Source organism: Bos taurus, chromosome 8 (assembly GCF_002263795.3).
Source record: "Bos taurus isolate L1 Dominette 01449 registration number 42190680 breed Hereford chromosome 8, ARS-UCD2.0, whole genome shotgun sequence".
Lineage (NCBI taxonomy): Eukaryota > Metazoa > Chordata > Mammalia > Artiodactyla > Bovidae > Bos > Bos taurus.
Window position 1 is genome coordinate 61,126,287 of NC_037335.1, and position 20,878 is coordinate 61,147,164.

The 20,878-nt window shown below is 51.6% G+C and overlaps 1 protein-coding gene across 3 annotated transcripts in view; it reads right to left on the reverse strand.

Moving 5' to 3' along the window:
* Positions 1-20,878, reverse strand: part of PAX5 (paired box 5) — a 182,106-nt gene that overhangs the window by 130,170 nt on the left and 31,058 nt on the right. For all 3 annotated transcript variants that reach the window (XM_005210162.5, XM_059889473.1, XM_059889475.1), the window contains exon 5: positions 20,731-20,859. In XM_005210162.5, coding sequence (XP_005210219.1) covers positions 20,731-20,859 — 129 coding nt within the window. The remainder of the gene's footprint in view (positions 1-20,730; positions 20,860-20,878) is intronic.

Sequence of the window (20,878 nt, forward strand, 5' to 3'; positions counted from 1 at the left end):
ATCTGTGGTATGTTTTTCCACCCGAAATGCACACATCAGGGGTGGATTTATGATGGTGTGGAACTGAACAAGCACAAATTATAAGAGGAGCTCTTCATTCTGCACGGAAACACCATCATTGCCTTTTACATAGCTAAACTGATGTGCTCAGGCTCTGTACTCACCAGAGGCATGTTCTTGTATTATCTTGGCAAGTGTGTGCACCCAGAGTAAGGCACATGCGGAAATGGTAACAACAATTAAATTAATAATAACAATCGCCACTCCTCAAGTACACATTCATGCCAACCTTTCACATCCATCCATCAGCTTCTCTGATTCTCACCGTAGCCTCAAGGAGGTGAGCAAGAGATTATCATTCTCATTTACAGACAAGAAAATGGGTTCAGAGAGGGGACATGGCTTGCCCAAAGTCACACAGCAGAGCTATCGGGCCAGTTGAGCCTGCGAGTCCTGATGTCTCAGCACCTGAGTGCCTCTTACCCCACTGAGTCTAACTTCCAGGGAATTTCAGAACTGCTGAGTCATTTGGGGTACACCGCTCTGTCCCTGGCTACCTAGATGAAGGAAACATCCTCAAAATTAGGCTCAGAGCATTTTAGAGTTGCGGATGGATTCTAAGATCTGTTGGGGAATCCTCTTAGCTTAGAAACTGAGACCAAGAGGGCAATAAACTGTTTTCCAAAGTCAACAAGACAGCAGCCCAATCAGGACTCAAACCTGGATCCCGAGCCCTGAACTCTTCATGCTTTCTCTTAACACTTCCCCTGATCCATGCCAAGCCAGTGAGCTCCTGTCAACAGAGAGAATTTCACTCTCCACTGTCAACATAGCCCAATGCGCTGCTTTGGTTCCTCTGTGGCATTTGATTTAATTTTCCCAACTGCAAACCAAGATGTTGTGCTTTGGGAAAGAGGGGACGGGGGCTCCACCCAGCTGTCTGCCTGAGGGAGGTGGCTCTTGAAGCCACAAGGCTAAACCCAGCGTGCGGGTCTCTGGAGGAGGCCAGGGCCATGACAGTTTGCAAATAAGCCTTGCATCTGCTTAGAGCCGGCAGTCTGCAAACACACTAATGGACTTTCCTCTGCCCACGGGGAGCTTTGGAGAAGCAATAAATAAAGCAGGCGCCTCTGGGGGGAGCCATTGCTGAGGCCAGAGATGGCACTGAGATGAGGGGCTTGCTGAGGGTCGGGGGAAGGGCTTCTGGGCCTCCCACTGCAGCATGCTGCACCCCCTCCTCCCACAGTGCATCTTCCAGTAACCCCAATCCCTGCAACCCCAATCCCTCAGTCTGTGTTCCAAATAGTCAGGCCCTTGTCTAATTACATCAGTACACTTACAATTCAGTTCAGACATACAACCCTTGTAGGGTGGAGTGGCTCATGTGGTCTGATGTGGCCACAGAGTAGACACCTCTTTGGAGGGGGATGAGAAGAGGCCCAGAGGCCAGATGGAGGCCCTCACCCAGGAGAGAGCCCATGGTGGAAATGGCAGGAATGGCTACACAGGTTCAAGAGCAGGTTCAGGAGACAATGAAAAGGGAAAGTGGACTGGAGTTAGGGACTCACTGGTGGTGGAGGACAGAATGCACCTATGAACTGCCCTGTGAGATGCTCTGGATTGCCCTCCACTTCTATCCCATCTCACTGGAGTAAAGTCCACGACTTACAAGTCCCTGTTGCACCAGGATCCCCTGCCCTGCAGCTCACCTTCCTGATGTCCCCTCTTTCCACTCTGCTCCCCCTTCCTCTGCTCTGGCCACACCGGCCTCCTTGCTGTCCCTCAATCACCAAGCTCACCCCTGCCTCACTCAGACCTTGGCATGTGCTGTTTTCTCTCTCTGGAACATTCCTCTCCCAATATCTGTTTGGCTCCCTTCTCCTGCCTCTAAAGTCTTGGCTCAAATGACATCTCATCATTATGACCACCCTCCACAAACCAGCATGTACCCTACCCAGCCCTGCTTCATTCTCTATTTCCTTACTCAGCTTTGTGGTCCTCCAGAGCACTTAACAACATGCTGTTTATTTTCCTTTTTTTTTTTTTCCACATTGAGAGGCTTGCATGATCTTAGTTCCCTGACCAGGGATTGAACCTGTGCCCTCAGCAGTGAAAATGCACAGTCCTAACCACTGGACCTCCAGGGAATTCCTTGTTTTCCTTATTTCTTTACTCTTTCCCCCCTCATTAGAATGTTACTCATGAGGGCAGAGGTTTTTGTCTATTTCATTCATTGCTGTGTCCCCCACACCTAGAATAGTGTCTAGCACATGGCAGCACACAATAAACACTTGTGGAGTGAATAGATACAAGTGGACATTTCATTGAAAGTGAAAAAAAAAACAAAACACAGGTACAAAGGAGACAGCTACTCCTTGGTGACCTCCTGCTAGGAAAGAGTACTCACCTCCTCCCTGTGGGCATCTGATGGTGCCCCTTTCCCTGCCTGGTCTGGGGCTTGGGAGACAGAACTCCCTCAGGGAAAACAAAGGGGGCCACCAGGCCTTGCCCATCACTGAGGCCACAGTGCCTGGCTCTGAGTCAGGAGCCAAAAAATAGATGAACAACTCCCCAGCGGGGAGGCCCAGCCTTGAAAGAGTTTAAATGACAAAGATGGTGGTGTACTGAGTGCCAGCTCTGGCTCTGCCACTTGCCAGCTATATGTGCAATGAGAGTCAATAAATTCTGCCAAGCCTGCAGCGCTGGGTCAGAGAAAGCAAGCCGGGGGGACCCCAAATGAGACAGTGTCATCTGCATAGCAAGCACCCCCTGTCAGGCAATGAGGACAGGGAGTGAGGATAGGAAAAAAGAAGCCATTTGCCTAATTAAAAAGGACAAGGTGTGTACAGAGAGGAGCACCTGTCTAAGCTGCATCCCTTGGTTCAAGTATTCCTTCCTCTTTTGCTGGTGCTTTGATCCCAAGCATAGCCCTGTCAGGGGAGCCCATTCCCTGGCAGAGGGGGGTAACCTAGAGAGGGGGAATTATGATTCAAGCAGGGGAAAGTACACTACAGGAGCCCCGAAGAGCAGGTAGTGGGGCCCAGAGATGAGAATCTCTCTGGTGTTGGGGTTCAGGGAGAGGGATCAGGAAAGACTTCCTGGAGGAAAGTGACAGTCGCTCAATTGTGTCTGACTCTTTGTGACCCCATGGACTATACAGTCCATGGAATTCTCCAGGCCAGAATACTGGAATGGGTAGCCTATCCCTCCTCCAGTGTATCTTTCCGACCCAGGAATCGGACCAGGGTCTCCTGCATTGCAGGCAGATTCTTTACCAGCTGAGCTATCAGGGAAACCCTCTTGGAGGAAACAGTTGGCATTTGAACCAGGATTTGGACTTGGGGGCATGAGAGAGGAGGCAGAGGGTATCCCAGACAGTGATAAGCTGTGGGTGGGACTCTCACCAACTGGGAGCTTGGCACCCATGAAGGAGCCCGGCACCCATGAAGAAGCCCCAGATACACAGCAGGCCATGCTCTCTGACCCCCCAGCACAAGGTCTTGTACACAAAATGCAGGATATATGCAGATTTTGCTTTTTCAAGTAGTCACAGAACTTCCCAAAGGAAGAGACCCCAGAAAAGAACTCATTTGTTGCGGTGGATCTCAACAAGGGTGATCAAATCAGAGGAGATTCTGAAAATCGGTGAATTACTGTTATTTGGGGAAGAGTTAAGGCATTTAGTGGGTGGAGCCTGGGGTACTCCCTAGCCCAGTCCAGTCCAGTGAGGGACTGCCCTACATCCCACACACCTTTGGAATAATACTTACAGGTTGGTGAGAACTCTCTTTATAAATACTTGAGCCATGAACCTAGCTCTATTTTACTTATATATACACAAACTTGGTGTTTCAATTTACACTGAATTTTCCAGGAATGCAACCCTCACATAAATTGAGGGAAGATTATGCTTTGGTTTGGTTGGAATTTTATCAAGATGTTCACAATGTCAGAAAATCAGTTTGCTGATGGCAACACCACCAGAGGCATTTGTATTGCCAGAAAACACAGCTGTCCACATTTGTAGCTGCCGTATTCATGGTGATTCTACGCATAAGTGCAAGCAACTGACTACTTTATTATGTCTTCTGAGCATTTACATAATGAAATACATCATTTTACTCTGATTTTATTTTTCTTTCCCCTTTTTGTTACAATTGGAGCATTGTATTGATTTTTAAATTATGTGTCTAGGCAGGTTATATTTTCTCTAAATGTCATCTTAGTATAGCAAAGGAAGCACTACAAAATATTTGTTTTAGAGAGGCTAGATAGAATTGACAGGATTCAAACTCACTGGGTTCAAGGCCCCTTCAGTTCTGTCCACTAAAACTATCTCAAGACTGTCACCCTGTCTTTCTGAAAAGGGAGAGCTATAGGGAGAGAAAGAGCTCTCCAGACCCTTTTTCAGGAACAGGAAGACAGATGCCAAAACTGACTATAAATAAAGGTACTTTAGGCAAGAATAGTAAGAGTTTGTTCCTAAAAGACATCACTGGATTCCCCCTTTCCTTTTTAAAAACTAAATTCCAGATAGAATAATCTAGCTAGGACAGTCAAGACGGGACCCAGCTTCCGCAGCAGCTTCTCTCTCCTGCCCGGTCTTTTCTCGGTCATCGGCATCAAGGCAAAGAGCAGAAAGCCAGGGGAGAAAAGACACCTTGACAAATCAGTGCTCCTGCTGCCCTGCAAACATGCAGAATGAGCTTTGGAGCTTGGAAAACAGGAGGTAGAACTAGGTAAGGAGTGAGAGCAGGAGAGGAGTTGCTGGGGGCTGGGGTTATATGCTACCTCTGCCACTAACAGAGTGGGTAAACTCACAGGCTCTAAAATCAGACTGCTTGGGTTTGAACCCCAGCCCTGCAACTTACTAGCTGCATGACCCGAGACTGATTATTTAACCTCTCATCTTTTCTATCTACCAAAGGGCAACAGTAATAGTACCTACACTTTCTTAAAGCTGGTGTTACACTCGGTGTCTGTCACACAGTGAGTGCTTCAGTCTCAATGTCAGCAGCACCAATTACACTGCAAGAGGGGGCTGGGAGCAGAGACCTGGGTCCTGGCTCCATCTCCCCTGTGGACCACTCACACTCAACTGGTCCTCAGAGACCATCAATTCCAGCTCCCCCATTTCACAGAGGAGGACACTGAGGCCCAGAGAGGGGAAGAAATGGACAGAGTTCACACAGCAAACTAGTGTTAGATTTCCAATCTAGACTCCTTCCGCAACATTGTGCTGCTTCTTAAACATGCTAAGCATCAGTCTGTACATTGTGGATGAGGTTGGTTGTCACAGGGTGGCACCAGGGATCACTAAATGCAATGACAGGGGAAAGTCCTCAGCAAGCCTTCTGAAGTGCCACCTCAAGGAATTCAGGCCCCTACTCAGCACACAGTAGGCACCTGACACGTATTTATCATGTGCATTGCACTGTCTTTTCTCACTGCCAGGTAAATTTCCTGAGGTCAAGGGCGTTTCATATCAGAATATCGGACAAGTGGGTGGTTCTCAGTAAATATTTGTTGAGTGAACGAATGAGTGATAGTGTGTCTGAAAAGAGAACTGTTCCGGGTGGAGAGGGGTGTCAGGAGGAGGGAGGAAAAGGAATCCTTTGGTTCTCTAACTAGAGGGAAAGCAAGAGATTGAAGAGAAAAAAGAAATACCTCCCCATATCCACTCTTTCACATCTGTACCCTGCCAGTCCCCAAGCTGGGGAGAGAGCCAAACTGAGAGAGCCACTGGAATGAACTGGAAGTGGCCCTGCCCATGGAACTCACCAACCAATGGAGGAGGCAGGAGAAAGCTGCTGGGGCTCAGAGGCAGCCATGTGGCTAGCATCCTTCTTTGTGGGGATAGGAGGGCTTCCTGTGGGAGGTGCCATGCCACAAAGAATGGGGACGCAGGCAGGACAGAGATGGAATGAAGGCACTCTCCAGAGCAGAGGGCACAGAGACAGCATCACGGCATGTGGTGTGCTGAAATGCAGTCCCGAATTTGTCAAGCCATGCTCCCTAGCAGCAGCGATGTCTTTGTATCTTTTTCTACTTTTCCAATGGAGCAAAAGACAAAAAATTTATGCCAGGTTATGACTCCACAAGATCAGAAGTCCCCTCACACCCAGAAGCAGAGGGAAGAAGAGACCACCGGGACACCAGGAGGACGGGCCAATCCAACAAGAGAGGAAGGGATTTATGAACCCCCAGCCCAGCCCAAATCTGCACTGTGGTCCAAGGCGACAGCGGTGGGCATCGTCCACCCCAGCACCTCGATCCAAGGCGCCCCGGCAGCCCTGCCTCTCCTCCGCCGGCTCGGGGTGCACAGCGTCCCCTGGGCTCCTGGCACTCGGCGGGCCGGTCCCCCGCCACCGGTGTCCCTTGCCTCCGCGCGCATCCTCTGCTCCGCTGCCCGGCTCCCGGCTGCCGCCGCGCCCGCACTCCCCGGGGCCCGAAAAGCTGGCATCCGTTGTTACCATAACAAACTCAATTGTTCTCAGCAGGGCCCCGACAAATAAAGTCATTCATTACGGGCCTCTCCCGGCCGCCGTGGGCTGCGCGGCAATCAGCGGGCCGCCCGCCGCCCCCTCGCGGGCCGAGACACGCGCCAGCGCCGGTACCTGCCGGGGCCCGGCCCGCGGCGCCGCGGCCGCCACGCTGTGCCCGCTGCCCCGCCGAGGCCGCGCCGGCTGGGGGAGCGCCGGCCGCCTATTAGTTTTATCTCCGCACGTCAATTGACTTATACTGATTGGCTTCCTGCCGCCAAATGTCAATTAAATTGCAAATGCTCGGCGGAGGCCAGGCGGGCCTCCTGGCCGAGGGCGCCGCGCGCTCCCTTCTTTTTTGCGCCGAGTTCTGACCGCGGCTGCGTTTCTTTCTCCGGCCGCCCGGCGCAGGCAGACACCATGCACTCCTGCAAGGTGTCCCCTCTCCGTTCTGGGCCGACTTGGCGCCCCGACACCCGGCGGCGGAGGAGCGTCTGGCTTCTCTCCTCCCCCAAGCCCTCGGCCTCTTGTAGGGGCTTGATTTCGCGGAGTGGCACGGAATATTCATCAAAGATCCTGGCACATGACTCCGGTGCGACCTTGAGCAAATCCCGTCCGCTCCGCTCGGGCCTGGCTTTCGTCGCCGGCCAAGGAGGCCTGAAGGAGAAGGCGGCCGGGGGCCCTGAGTCCGGGTGTGCGGAGGTCAGCAGAATCACGAGCATTCACTCGCGCGAGCCAGGCAAGGCACAGGCCGGTCTTCTCAACAGCCCTCTTAACTAGGTATAATTATCCCTCTTTTACAGGCAAGAGGATTGAGGCTTAGGGAAGAGGTTACAGGCTAGGGAAGAGGCCGACTGGGTTTCAGAACGGGCAGCCAGACTTCAGAAATTTGTGGCTTCGTTATTGTGCGCTGTCCTCACGGGGAAGGCCCCGTGAAGAAATAAGAAAGGGAAAGAGATAGGGCTCTCGCCTAGACCTGGGAACCCGCCACTGCCAAGAACAGTTCTTCTTGCCAGTTGTTCTACATCCATATGAAATTCTTACAATAATTGTATGACCTAAGGGGTTAGAGTCCCCATTTTACAGATGGGTAAACTGATCCTTGGAGAAGTTAAGGAATTTGTCCAAGGTCACCTGGGATGAACTACTTAACAACTATACTCATACCTACATGGAGCTTGACGGTTTATAAGCACCTTCTCACACGACACTCCTGAGTTGACACAAGACTTTGAGGAAGGAATTCAGCTCTCTCTTTGACAGGCTGGGCATGGCTTGCCCAGGATCACCAACACTCAAAGCCAAGGCCTTGCAATTCCCAATCCCGTGCTCCTGGCCCTTCCTCCAGGAGACCTGGAGCAAAAGTGACTCAGGCACAAGGCCCCGCTCCTCCACCTCTCCCCACTCTGTGGGAAGCTATAGAGGGGAGTCAGGCTGGAAAATGCTTAGGCTCGTGCGAAGAGCCAGAAAGGGGGGCTCCCAGGAAAAAAGGCATTTTCTGGAAGGACCAAATGTTAGGCCCTCAGAGCGATTTGGTGGGTTTTCCTCCACTGTCTCCCATAACCCCGCTCCCCACCTTCCTCCTTGGCTGTTTCTGTCTGCCTCCTACAAGCTCTGCCTTGGGAGCGAGTATGCAGGTTCTTAACTGATAAAATGTGCCAGCGTTTAAAAGATACAAACCTGACCAATCGTTCTTTTCAGAAAAGAGATGTTAGCAGAACAAAAGTACCATTCAAAAGTGCTGGATGGCATTTGTGTCTCAGACAGAAAGGAAACGAAGAGAGAGAAGATGGAGGAGGAGGGAGGGGGAGCAGCAGGCAGGAGGGAGGAGGCAAGATCTGGAGATGGAAGGGTTATCTGCGGCGGCTCTTTGCATCCAAGTGGAAGATCCAGAGGGCAGGGATCTGACTGAGATCACACAGCAAGATAGTGGCAAACTGCAGCCAGGAACCCAGGCCTCTCCACCCTGTGACCTGTTCATCCTGCCACTGCAAGCTGCCCTCAGCTACAACTCGAATTGTTCACTTCCGAGACAAAGCAGAGCTAAAATTCTGCCGTTGCAAATTCTGGTGCATATATCTTTTTCTTCTCATTCTGGCCTGATGAGATGATTAAACTTAGCAATATAAATGAAATAATCATCTGAAAAAGAGAGAAAGATGGGAATTCCCTGGCAGTCCAGTGCTTAGGACTCAGTGCTTTCACTGCGGTGGCCTGGGTTCCATTCCTGCTTGGGGAACTAAGATCCCACAAGCTGCAAGGTGTGGCAAAAAAAAAAAAAATAGAGATTGAGAGAAAAACAAGAGCTAGGAATTGATAAAGTTCTCAACACAGTCTTTTTTGAGGAATCTGGATTTAGGGTTAAAACTCTTCTCTGATGATAAAAATAATGGGAACTGCTATTTTTAAAATTTGCCATGTGCCAGAGCTGATCAAAATACTATAGGTAACATTTTTTTATTACCAGGAAATGCAGGAATCATTATCCCCTTTTAACAGATGAGGAAACTGAAGCTCAGAGACGTTCAGGCCCTTGTCAAAGCTTGCACAGCTACTGAGAGGCAAGGCTGGGCTCGAACTTCAGTCTACCCACGGTGCTACTCTGCTGTGGTGTAAAGTCCACATGTGATCAGCCAACTGCACTGGAAGGTGACCAACTTGAAGATGTCACAAGAACTGTGCACAGCAGTGTCAGGAGAAGCGTGAGAAAAGACTGAGTATCTGAGTGAGGAAGCAGGCTCTGTGCAGAGGTTCCCCTGAGCTCAGCCTGGTAGGGCGATGGGACAGAATAACTGAAACAAAAGGTGGGCTCGAAAACCCCTGTTGGAGAGAGCTAAGGACATTCCCCCTGAGGCCATCCTGAGTGACACTCTGTAAGAGGCAGACCGGGGTGGCAGGTAAGGCTACTCTGGAGCCAGCTACCCAGGGGCCAGTCCCAGTAGTGCCTTTGGGGAGCTGTGTGACCGTGGGTAAGTTCCTGAATCTCTCTGAAACTCTATAAAATGGGGGTGATAACAGTTTCACCTGGTACAGTGGCAGTGAGTATCAAATGCATCAATAGTTTAAAATACAAATGGCAGGGACTTCCCTGGTGTTCCAGTGGTTAAGACTCTGCTTCAAATGCAGGGGGCGGAGGTTCAGTTCCTGGTGGGGGGACTAAGATCCCACATGCCACGTGGCCAAAAAAGTAAATAAATAAAAGGAATATATATGGCAAACCCTAAATAAGAACTAGCCATTAGAGTTACAGTTCCCATTTGAGGCTGTGATCTATATATACCTGGGGCATATGCTCAGGTAAGGCAGGCAGAACAAGGGCCCTAAACACCAGCATGGAGAGCTGTGCATATTTGTACGTGTGCGCACACACACCTGTGTGTTTAAATCACAGGAGAGCTCCCTCCCCATTTTGAATGGTTGTCATGAAGTCCTTTCTATGGAACCAGGCAGCACCTGAGGATCGAGGCATTGGAGTCAGGCAGGGGTAAAAGGAAAACGTCTGGTGTGCAGGGCTCTGGGTTCTCCCCAACAGCCTGCAACCCCTGACCAGATGGGCTCCAGGCTTCTATGACATGCAGAGTCCCTATTCGATACATATTTGTTACCAAGAACCAGCCCTGTGCTGGGCACTAGGGCCACAATGGTGACCACTACAGACACTATTCCCATCCCCACAGGGCTCACAGTCTCACAGGGAAGACAGATGAGTGACAAATGTGGTATTTTTGTCAACAGGCAGGTTCTGTGTGCTGCAGATGGGGCCAGGGGAGCTGACAGTTAGGAGTAAGCCCCGGGGAAGCCTTCACTTTTAGGAAGTGACATGAGCTGGATCCTGAAGTTGTGGGCCCTCAGCTGGGTAAATGGCAGGGTGGGGGAGGGGGCAGTTTCCAGGTGGTGGGAACAGCATTGTCACAAAAGGTGTCCTTTACTGAGCACATATTATGCATACGGGTCCTCCCAGGCACCTGGCGTGCATTAGCTCATTCAGTCCACATAACCACCCAATCATGGCACAATGGGTGCCCTTGTTTTTCAAAGAGGGAAACTGAAGTTCAAGAACCTGCCCAAAGTCACACAAGTAGATACTGGTGGAGTCAGCACCAGGACCCTGGTTGCCTGGCTCTACCACCCATGCATGTGACCCTTAGGCTGCAAGCAGGAAAGAACAGGTGGTATTCAAGGGATGGAAAGAGGTTTGGTATGACTGGGGTGAGCAGGAAAAAAGGAGGGTGGAGAGGAACAGGGCTCATGAGATGGGCGTGGATCTGACCACAGAAGGTCTAGCAGCCTTGTTAAGAAGTTTGGATGATTTCTGAGAACAGTGGGCAGATTTGAAGAGTGAAAACTCTTCAGGCGAGTCACTGATCAGAACTATATTTCAGAAGTGCCCCTGGGGCTGCTATTCAGGAGGTGGGTTGTTTGGAGAAGTCAGTGACATTGGAGGTGGGGACCCGCTAGGAGGCTACAGCAATAATCCAAAGGAAAGGAGATGGTGCTTTGACCAAGACAGTGGCAGTGAGAACTGAGAGAAATCAGCAGTTTCATGAGATAGTTAGGCCAGAGATGCAGTGACATTGAGAAAACACCTACTGTAAGGACTGGTTTGTGGTCACAGGCAGAGGTGCAAACTTTCTGAGTAGTGAGGATGGAGGCCTGCTTCTGGCTAACTTAAGTTGCCAAGAAAAATAATAAATAGCAACCCCTCCCTCTCCTACAGCACCAAAAAAATGTCAAAGCATTTTCCAATTGGCTAATGGGCTGTGAGGCAGATGTTACTATTATCCCCACAGACAGGAGGTGAGCTGCCCAAGATCACACAGCCAATGGAGAACTATCCTGAATGCAACTCCAGCTCCAATGCTTTCTCTGGCACACCACCGAATGTTAGAGCCCAAAAGATCCCTCAGCTCATCTGTCCAAATCTCATTTTAACACAAGGAAAACAAGACTAGAGAGAAGTGACTTGCCCAAGGTCACACGGCCAGCAAGTAAAAGCTGAGAACCGAGGACTGGACTCCCCAAAAAGGTTTGCATCAAGACATCTCCACCATGGAGGTGAGGAAGGACAAGATTGACCCCCAACAGCAATGTCCCAGCCTCCCCCTTCCCTGATTAAATGCTGGCAGATAAGTGAAACTCAGACAAATGGTCCACATGCCTAGGCACTGCTGCCCTCCACCGAATTACAAGCATACCAAGCTCACAAATGGTCAGTACACACTGCCCTGTCACCCCTCTTGTCCCTAACCCTAGACAGCAACTAAGCTGTCTTGGGTCGATGGTGCCACCTGGTGGCTGGCACTGGGAAGTGTCTGACCCCCTTGTTGCTTTTCATCTTGCTCTTTTCTAGTCTCTGAAGGAGCTGTGCCTTTCTGTTTCCTCTCACAGATCAGCTCATCTCACTACAAGCATATCTCTTCTGGCATTTTTCAATTCTTCCTAAGTGACTTTGGGAAATTCTCTTTTTCTCCCTCACGTCCATTTTAGTCCATTAGCCCAAGGAAGGCGTAATACAAATGATAAACTTGTGCCAATGAAAATTGGAAATTTCAAAGTGAAATTACACACACACACACCACTGGCATTCTGCAGAAACTCAGAAGCCCCGGTGGAATGAAAAAAATGTCTCCCTTTTTTTCAATTGTCTTTCATACCTGCTTTTCCTCAAAGGCTAGGAGACAAGATAAATACCAAATTTATTTCTTTATTTCATGTTATTTTGTTTCATTCCTAATCAACATTATTTGCTGTGGTTTTTCCCACCAAAACTATGTCTAGGGTCTGCCCTGAATGGGGTACAGAGCTCAGCTGGGATGGGGAGATGCGGTTAGCTCCCCAAACATCCACTTCCCGGGGCCCTTGGAGAGCACTAGGTAGCTGCTGTTGGCCCTGAAGGAAGCCTGATGGACAGAGATTAGACCTCAAACTCAAACTGACTCAAGATGGGACCAGAAGCTCAGAATCTTGGTACCGAAGAGAACCTTGATCCCATGTTTTAGATGAGGAAACTGAGGCCCAAAGAGAGACAGGGATTTCCCCAAAGTCACCAGCAAGTTAGCCACAGAATGAGGACTGGAACGCAGAGCCCCAGGCTCCCTCCTCCAGGGTCCCTCCCCTGTCTCATGAGCCTCTGGTAGTTGGAGCTCTTTGAAATCCAGAACTGCAGATTGTGCGGCCAAGGATTAACCATATTCCAAAGGCAGAGAGCACGAACCATAGATCCTCTGCTTCGTAAGGGACCAGGGCATGTGGGGTGGGGAAGAAAGCCAAACTCACACCACCCTGGACTCCAGACGGCCCCAGCAGGGAGCCTGCCCGCCATGAATGAGACCATCTCCTCTACTGTCCCCTCAACTGCTGACCCACACATCTCCTTCTGGTTGACCCCAGAGCTGACTCACACTGTGCCCCCCTGCCCTTTACATCCCCCAGGGCTCCCTGGGACACCAGTGCACAGCCCCGTGGGAAAAGCTGGTGGGGGGAGGGGGAGCTTGGGTAAAGCAGGTGTGCAAACAGGGTTTGGGGGAGGGTGTTCAGTGGTGTCGGCTCTCACGAGGGCTCTCACTCACTGAATCAAAGTGAAACTCGGGGATCCAGGGGCCAGGAGGAACTGAAACCTGACCCCTACACCCAAGGGACAGACCCCACGCACCAGGGAAAGGCCCAAGGAGCCCCTCTAATTGACCACCTGGCCTCAAATCCCCTGCTTTACCAAGGAAACTTCAGACACTTGTCCGCCTGGGGCTCAGCTGAGGTGCCAATGACTGCAAGGCCGCAAGGACAGGAAAGTGGCCAGCCAGGCTGGGAGATGGGTCCTTAGCATCACTGCCACTAAGCACCTCCCTGTGCCTGGACTACCCTACCTGGCAGACGTGGGCTGATGACCCCAATCTCACTGTTCTGAGCTGCCAAGGGGGTGGAACTTCTTGGCCCTGCCCTACTGCCTCTCCTACCTCACCCACCTCTGGCCTGAGAGGTGGCCAGTTTCCTGACCACATGCACACGCGCATACACACACATGCACAGCCCCACCCAGCTTCGTCAGTGCCCTGCCTCCCACAGACTTTAGCTGCCATAGGCTGGACTCAACCAGACTTGTTCTGCAGAATCCAAAATAGGACTCCAGAAGCTCAAAGGCATTCAGGTAGAGAAAAATAGAGCACAAATATCATGAGCAAGGTGAATAGGGAGCAGTCTGAGGACCCCAGGCCCAGGAGCCCCTGACCATTGCTGCCGTGTGGAAAAGCCTGCCCAGTGTTGCCAGACCTGATTTTTTTTTTCCCAAGAAAAGCCAGACACCCTATGGGAAATATCCTTGTTTTTAAATGTCAGTAACTAATTCAAAATCATTTTAAATACAGGACAAGCCAAGTAAAGCATAACTAGCAGGCTGGCGGTTGTGTTCAAAGTGATGCTCTCTGAGCAAACATGTTGGTCCAGGCCCCTGCCCAGACAAAAAGAGCACTCGGGGAAGGGCCCCCTGCATGGCCAGCTTGAGGGTACATGAGGGGGATACCTTGTGAAGGGCAAGGAGGGAACCTGCCCTGCTGAAGCCCCAGGAGAGGCCAAGACAAAGGGGTGGTCATTTCCTTCTCTTTCTGCAGTCTGTCTGGTCTCCAAAGTGGCATGCTGGTCTGGATGAATCCAAGGGCCTCAGCCAGTGGTGAAGCACCAGTGACCCATTGAAAAATCCCCCAGGGACTGGATTGACTCTGGAAACCAGGCCAGGTCAACAGGACAGCCTTAAGGACAGCATATCAGGTGGAGGGCCTTGCCTGGATAATGGCCCAGAGACAGAAGAGCTCAGAGAAGCACCAGAGGGATGAGGAGGAGGAACGGGAGACCAGGGAGGGAAGGTCAGAGCTCGTTGTCAAGAGTTGAGGCCCAGGAGTGATAGGCTAATGAGGTCAGGTCAGGGCTGCTGATGGCTTTCAATGGTGGGGGCAGCTAATGGGCTGAGCTTTCCTCCAACTAATGGAGGAAAGGGGAGATAAACTAAGATTTGGCCCATCAAACGGCAGTAGGGTACCAAGGATGTTCTCAGGAGTCCATTCTGTCCCTCTAGGTTTCCTGAGTTTTTACTGTGTGACCTGGTCAGACCCCTTCTCCTCTTCAAGCCTGTTTTCCCATCTGAATGATGACTAGGGTGACATGTCCCAGGTGCTCTCCAAGGGCCTTCCAGCTCTGACAAGGGCTGGTGACCCCAAACCCATGGAAGCCCAGCCATCCCAGGCCCAGGTGTTCTGCCTTCTTCCCTCCATCCTGGAGGTCTCCACTGTCTTGTATATCCAAGGCCTCACTTCATGGAAGACTGAGGCTTAACCCTTTTATTCTTCCATCAAGGGGGCTAAAGGTCTGGAAAGAAAAGGAAGCAAAGGAAAATGAGTGGCCCTTTCCTTTGCAGCTGACACCTGGGGGCGCTGTTGTTCAGTCTTGGTGCCCAGAGGGAAAGACAGTTACAAACAGGAAGTCGGTGGGGGCAGGTCAGCCAGTTTCAGCTGCCAAATAGAACTGCGGATGGAACCTGCTTGCCCTCAGCCTGTGACCGGCCTTACACGCCCTCAAAGACCCAGTCTCCCTCAGTGGCCATTTATTGAAATCTTAACTTCCACCAGGCCCTGGAGCTATAAACCCTTTGCTGGAATGATTTCATTTTATCCTCACAATAACACACAAAACGTGTGCCCCCTCTACTTTACAGATAACAAAATGCAGGCTCAGAGAATTAAGTACTTGCCAAAGATTTCACCACAGGGAGTCCTCAAACCAGCTGGTCCCTGGCCTGTGAGCCTGGGGCCTGGCCTTAACACCTCGTCTTTTTTATTGAGGCAGGGGCGGGGCTCTCCAGAGATCACCAGTCTCTGGAATGGTGGTGTCACAAGGGTGCCTACAACTCAGAAATCCCAAGGTTTTCCACACATCTCATTCCCTGCTGGGAATCTGAGCAGAGTCTCTGAACCTTCTGCTCCAGTCTTCAGTCCCAAGCCCAGGAGCAACAGTGTCTGAGCGTCAGTAAAGGAGAGGAAGGCCGGGGCCTGCGCTGAAGTCAGAGGGTCCCCGGGGCCCTTCGTGGTCTGTGAACTTCTGAAACCCCTTCCCTCCCCAGTATGGCTCCCACGGAAGTCTGAGCTGAGGCTGTTGGCCCTGGAGAAGGAGAGAGAAGAGCTGGTGAGAGAGCTCATACAAGAAAAGAAGGTGAGTGAGTGTGAGGGTGAAAGAGAGAAGAGAGTGAATATGAGAAAAAGAAGAGAGTGAGAGCTGAAACGAGACAGAAGGGGACACAGAGGAAGTCCCTTAAACAGGACATAAACAGAGGCAGCGAGGCCCAAACAAAAGACACAGGGAGAGACACAAAGACAGAGATGAGTCAGAAGGGATGGACACAGTCATGACAGGAGCCTCCGCTCCCTGCTACATGCCCCTAGAACTCCCCGTGAGGGTCCTGCTAGACTTGGCATCTTTTCAAAAGGACAGGCCTCTCCCTGTGCCCTCTGTCCCCAGAAGGCAGCCCAGGGCCCAGCAACTCCACCTGCAGTGTACCCCCTACCGCCCCACAAGAAGCTTCCAGCCCCCACGTCCACACCAGTGCTGGACTGGCCAGCTTCCTGAGCTAGTGAAAGGGATTCGCACTCGGCTGACCTCGGTGTGTTCAGGGCCTTTCAAACTGGGGGGATGAGGGGAGGGGGAGGTCGAGGGGACCTGAATGGGGGCCCTGGAGACAGCGGAAGGAGGCCCCACCAGAGATCAAAGGCCCAGGAAGGAACAGAGGGTCTGGGGCTGCCCTTTCACCCATGGCCGCTATTCACAGCTCTGCCCGCTCTGCCAAGTCCAGCCCACCACCACCTCACTGGGGCCTTCCGGGAAGGGAGGCACTGCCCCGGGCTCTGTCCCCCTCACCCAGCAGGATTCCTCAGGTCCAGGCCACAGCTTTCTCCACGGACGCCCTCAGGACAGCCCAATCCAGAGATGAAGCTGCCCCTCCGCCTGGGCAGCACCCTAGCCTGACTCTCAGCCATTCACAAGCCTCCTGAGCCCTCTGTGCATGGGTCCCTGTGCCAGGAGGCCAGGCTGGGGATAAAAACAGGTGATGCGGCCCCAGCCAGTCAAGCCCACATGATGACGGACGCAGAGTCAGACAGCAGGAGGGAAAACAAGTAGGCAGAACCAATTTGGAATGCCAGGCAGTCAGAGAAGCACTTGCCACCCAGATTGTAACAGGCCTCAAAAGTCACGGAGTCCAAACCAGAATGCTTTCTTTGGCTCTTCTGCCCCACCCCTGTTCATGCCTCCAGTGATGGGGAGCTCGCTACCTATCCAAGCTGAAGCTTCTAACCTTGGCTCTTCTAACCAGACTGGCTCTTGTCTGAAAGCCATTCCTTGCACTGAGCCATGATCTGCCTCCCTGTAGCTTCCTTTAGCCAATCCCAGCTCTGCCCTCAGAGGCCCCATGGACCTTCTCTGCTGCCTCAGCCGCAGAACCGTTCATCTGAGATTTGGACACAGTGGCCACGTCCCCAAGGCTGGTCTTGGAGGTAAATGCCCCAGGAAGAGTCCTAGAATTTCTAGGCTAAAAGGGCCCTTGGCAATCCCCTGGTCTAATAGTATTCTAACTTATTTGTTTTTGCTAAAGAATTTTTTGCTCAAATTGAGCTTTCCATGGAAGACAAAAATAACCAACAGAAACATTCCTGGTTGAGGAGACTAGAGACTCCCCACCCCCAACCACAACCATCTTCACTAACTGTGAACCCTCTACAGGCACATGACCAATCCATTCTACCAAGGACTGTTTACTGAGCACCTACTATGTGCCAAGCAGGGTGTCCGTGGTGGCTCAGTGGTAAAGAATCTGCCTGCCAATGCAGGAGACATGGGTTCAGTCCCTGGGTCGGGAAGATCCCCTGGAGAAGGAAATGGCAACCCACTCCAGTACTCTTGCCTGGGAAATCCCATGGACAGAGGAGCCTGGCAGGCCACAGTCTGTGGGATCGCAGAGTTGGACATGACTTTGCAACTAAACAACGACAATGTGCCAAGCACTTGTATTCAAGCCATGTCATTCAGTACAGAAGCCACTGGGGACATGTGGCTATTGAGCCACTGAAATGTGGCTAAGTGCAACTGAGGAAATACATTTTCATTTTATTTGATTTTAATTCATTTAAGTTTGAAAACAGGCATGCAAAATATTTTTCCCTTCATAAAGTACCACTTCTATGAGAACCCTTCCCAGATCCTTTGGGTCAATGTCAGCCCTCCCCTGCCCTGCCATTCTGCTCTGGTGGCATCCTCCCATCACAGCATCACCCCACACACTGCCTGTCACAGGGACTTTACGTTACCACTATTGCCCACCAGCCTGCCAGGTCTAGAGGCCAGATCCTCTGTAATGGAACTCTCCCATCACCCACCCCTGCCTTGAACCCTGGGCAGGAGCGCAGAGCCAGGAAATGCCCACAGGGTAAAATCCAAGTCCAAGTGGGAGGACACTGTGAACCAGAGTTGAGCAAGCCACTCCTCTGTGTACAGCCTCAGTCACCCATCTGAAAAATGGGATGAGGACCCTCAGCTGTCTTCCTTTCGGCCCTTTATTGCCTGTCTCGCCCCATGGTCCTTCACTCAGTCTGCTGAGTGCTCCTGAGGAAAATGGTGTTACGACCCACAGCCTCAATGGGCCAGAACCCAGTTCACTAGCATTTCCCCTGTGTTTCCCCAGTGACTGATTGTTACTTTCTCACCACACTCTTGGCAGCATCCAACCTGCTGACCATGCCCTTTTGCTTGAAACCCTCCTCATACCATCCCCAGGCTTGGTCCAGCCCAGGAAGCTGAAGCCTCAGGGGCTCTCTCCACTCCTCAGCCCACCCAACCCCCTGGCCATACCAGCTCTGTGGCTTTGCCAACATCATGGAACTCCATGGGGCCTTGGTTTCCTCCCCTATAAAAAAGGGGTGGCAATCTCCACCTCTCAATTCCTCCTAAATCCAATGCAAGGATTCAGAGAGCTATAGGGGGAGGATGGAAAGGACAGTGGGGAGCACCTCACTATACTCCTCCCAGGCAGTTTGCTGATATAAGCAAGGGCACTTCCAGCCACCTCTCTGCCCAACCACAACCACCCTCAGTGATGCAGGGCAGGGAGTGGGTGGGGGCTCTACTTGTTGTTTGGTCTCTCAATCTTTATAATCCTGTAAGCTTTCAGGACCATCAACTCATTCTCCCTTAGCCCCAGACCACAGACGGGATCACCTCCCAAGTTTTTCTGGGGATCAGGGCTCAATCATAAATTCCAAAACTGAGGATCTGAAAGATCATCAAACCCTGCATCTGATTCTTGATACTCTTACACAACAGCCCAGCAAACGGCCACCGAGGCTCTACTAACATACTTCTGGTAATGGGGCACTCACTACTTCCTGAGGCAGCCCCTTTTTGCTTTAGACCACTCTCATATTTGCAGACTTGTACTCTGAGCTGAAATCTCTTCTGCATCTGCCTCACACTGGCCTTTGAGGCTAAACAGCAGAGTCTCATTCCTTTTGCCTTCCATGTCAGCCCTCCAAATATTTGAAAGCAACAATCCAGCCCTGCTCATTCTCCTCTTCTTGGTACCAACACATCCTTAGAGCCCTAAGGTATTCCTCCAAATACTTCTTCATGAGGTTATCCCCATCTGGACACATCACAACTTGTCACTGTCCCTCTTCAAGGTCAATACTTTGGGTCACAGCCTTCAGGAAGGATCTGCCCAGCACAGGGCAGTGTAGACAAACAGTATCCACATCTTGACCATTCTATACTTTCTCAAGCAGCTTGGGAGGCTAGAGCAACCACTCCCCAGAGACCGAAAGCCATTAGCGCACTCAGCAAACACAGTGACACAATCTCCCCAATTCAGGACCTGTGTGTTTGATGGTAACATCAAACTCAATTTTTCTTTTTTTCCTCTTCAAAACTCTGCCTCTATCCCTCGGCCTCTGAGGGAGCCTCAAATACCCGCCCCTTCACATGATCAAACACAGCAGGCTCCAGCTTCGGCACAACTGCAGTGAGTCCAGGTGACAATGAAAAGATGACACCATCAGCCCCATAAAACAGAGATGGTAGGCCCACTGTCCCCTGCAGGAACATGGCACAGCAAACCACCAAGTAAAAGACTTCTGACATCTGTTGACATCAGGAGCAGGGAGAAAGAGATGAAGCAGTTTCCAAAAGCCATGGATCATCTTCCATAGCTCGACACAGAGGCCGTGGGCCCAGCTCCTGCATGGCCTGGAACACACGGACCACGCGCTGATCCACCACTGGGCCGACTCAGTTTTCTAGTTACGAGTCTTAAGTACTTAGGCACGTGCTCACACAGAACATACACCCCTTACAGGGAGTTGAGAAGGGGAATGGTGCCAAAGAACTGAGTAATTGAATCAAGATTTCTGTCACGCTGCTCTCAGGCCCTAGACCCTGGCCTTTTTTTTTTCTTTCCTTTCCTGATGGAGGTTTTACAGACTCCCAGGGGATCATTCCTCCTCTCAGACCCAGTAATGTCAGCCCAAACTGGCAGCCCATCCAGGGAAAGGAGATCAGGGTTAAGGTGGGCCAGTGTTTGGGACAGAGGCAGCCAGTTCTGGAGGCCTGGGCAGCATACTGAGGGTTGAGAAAAACCAACACAGAAGATTGACATCTATTTAATCCCTGGGAGGCCCCTGCACTCCTTCCTTCCAGGCCCTAAGGGCAGAGATGAGATTATTCACTTCCTCAACCACCCCTCTCCCAGCACCACGCTGAAGGCCTGGGAGAGACCCCACTGGATAAGCCTACTACAGGAGGTGTGCCCCTCTCACTATGCCCAGATCCTTCCTCTCCTGAGGGGTCCCCCCAAAAGGGGCCATTGCTGCTGTGCTCATACCCCCACACCCTGCCTTTGGGCATCACATCTGCCAAGGGACCGGCTTCTTAGAGGTGGCAAAGCACAGGCCATGGAGTTCGGCCAGGACTGCCTTTCCCTCCAAAGGGTGAAGATGGGAGGAGGCCAGGGAGAAGTCCAGTCCCAGCCGGGCCCCTCGTCCTCTCACAGAAGGCTTAGCCCCTTCCCCCAGGGTCAGGTTGGGGCTGGGCCCGGCGCCTCCAGAGCTCTGCAGATAAGGGGAGCGCATAGCAGTCATCTGTGCTCCCGCCCCTGACCAAGGGCCTGGAAACAGATCCCTCAGAGCCGGTGGGTCCATCCCCGACTGTGCGCGGCGTCTCTTACCTTCGTCTCTCTTGCGCTTGTTGGTGTCGGCGCTGGGGGATGTGATGCCCAGGATGCCGCTGATGGAGTAGGAGGAGCCAGCCGAGTCCGTGCTCACCGAGGACACCTGCGTCACGGAGCCCGTGGACACTGCGCAGAGGAAGAGGAC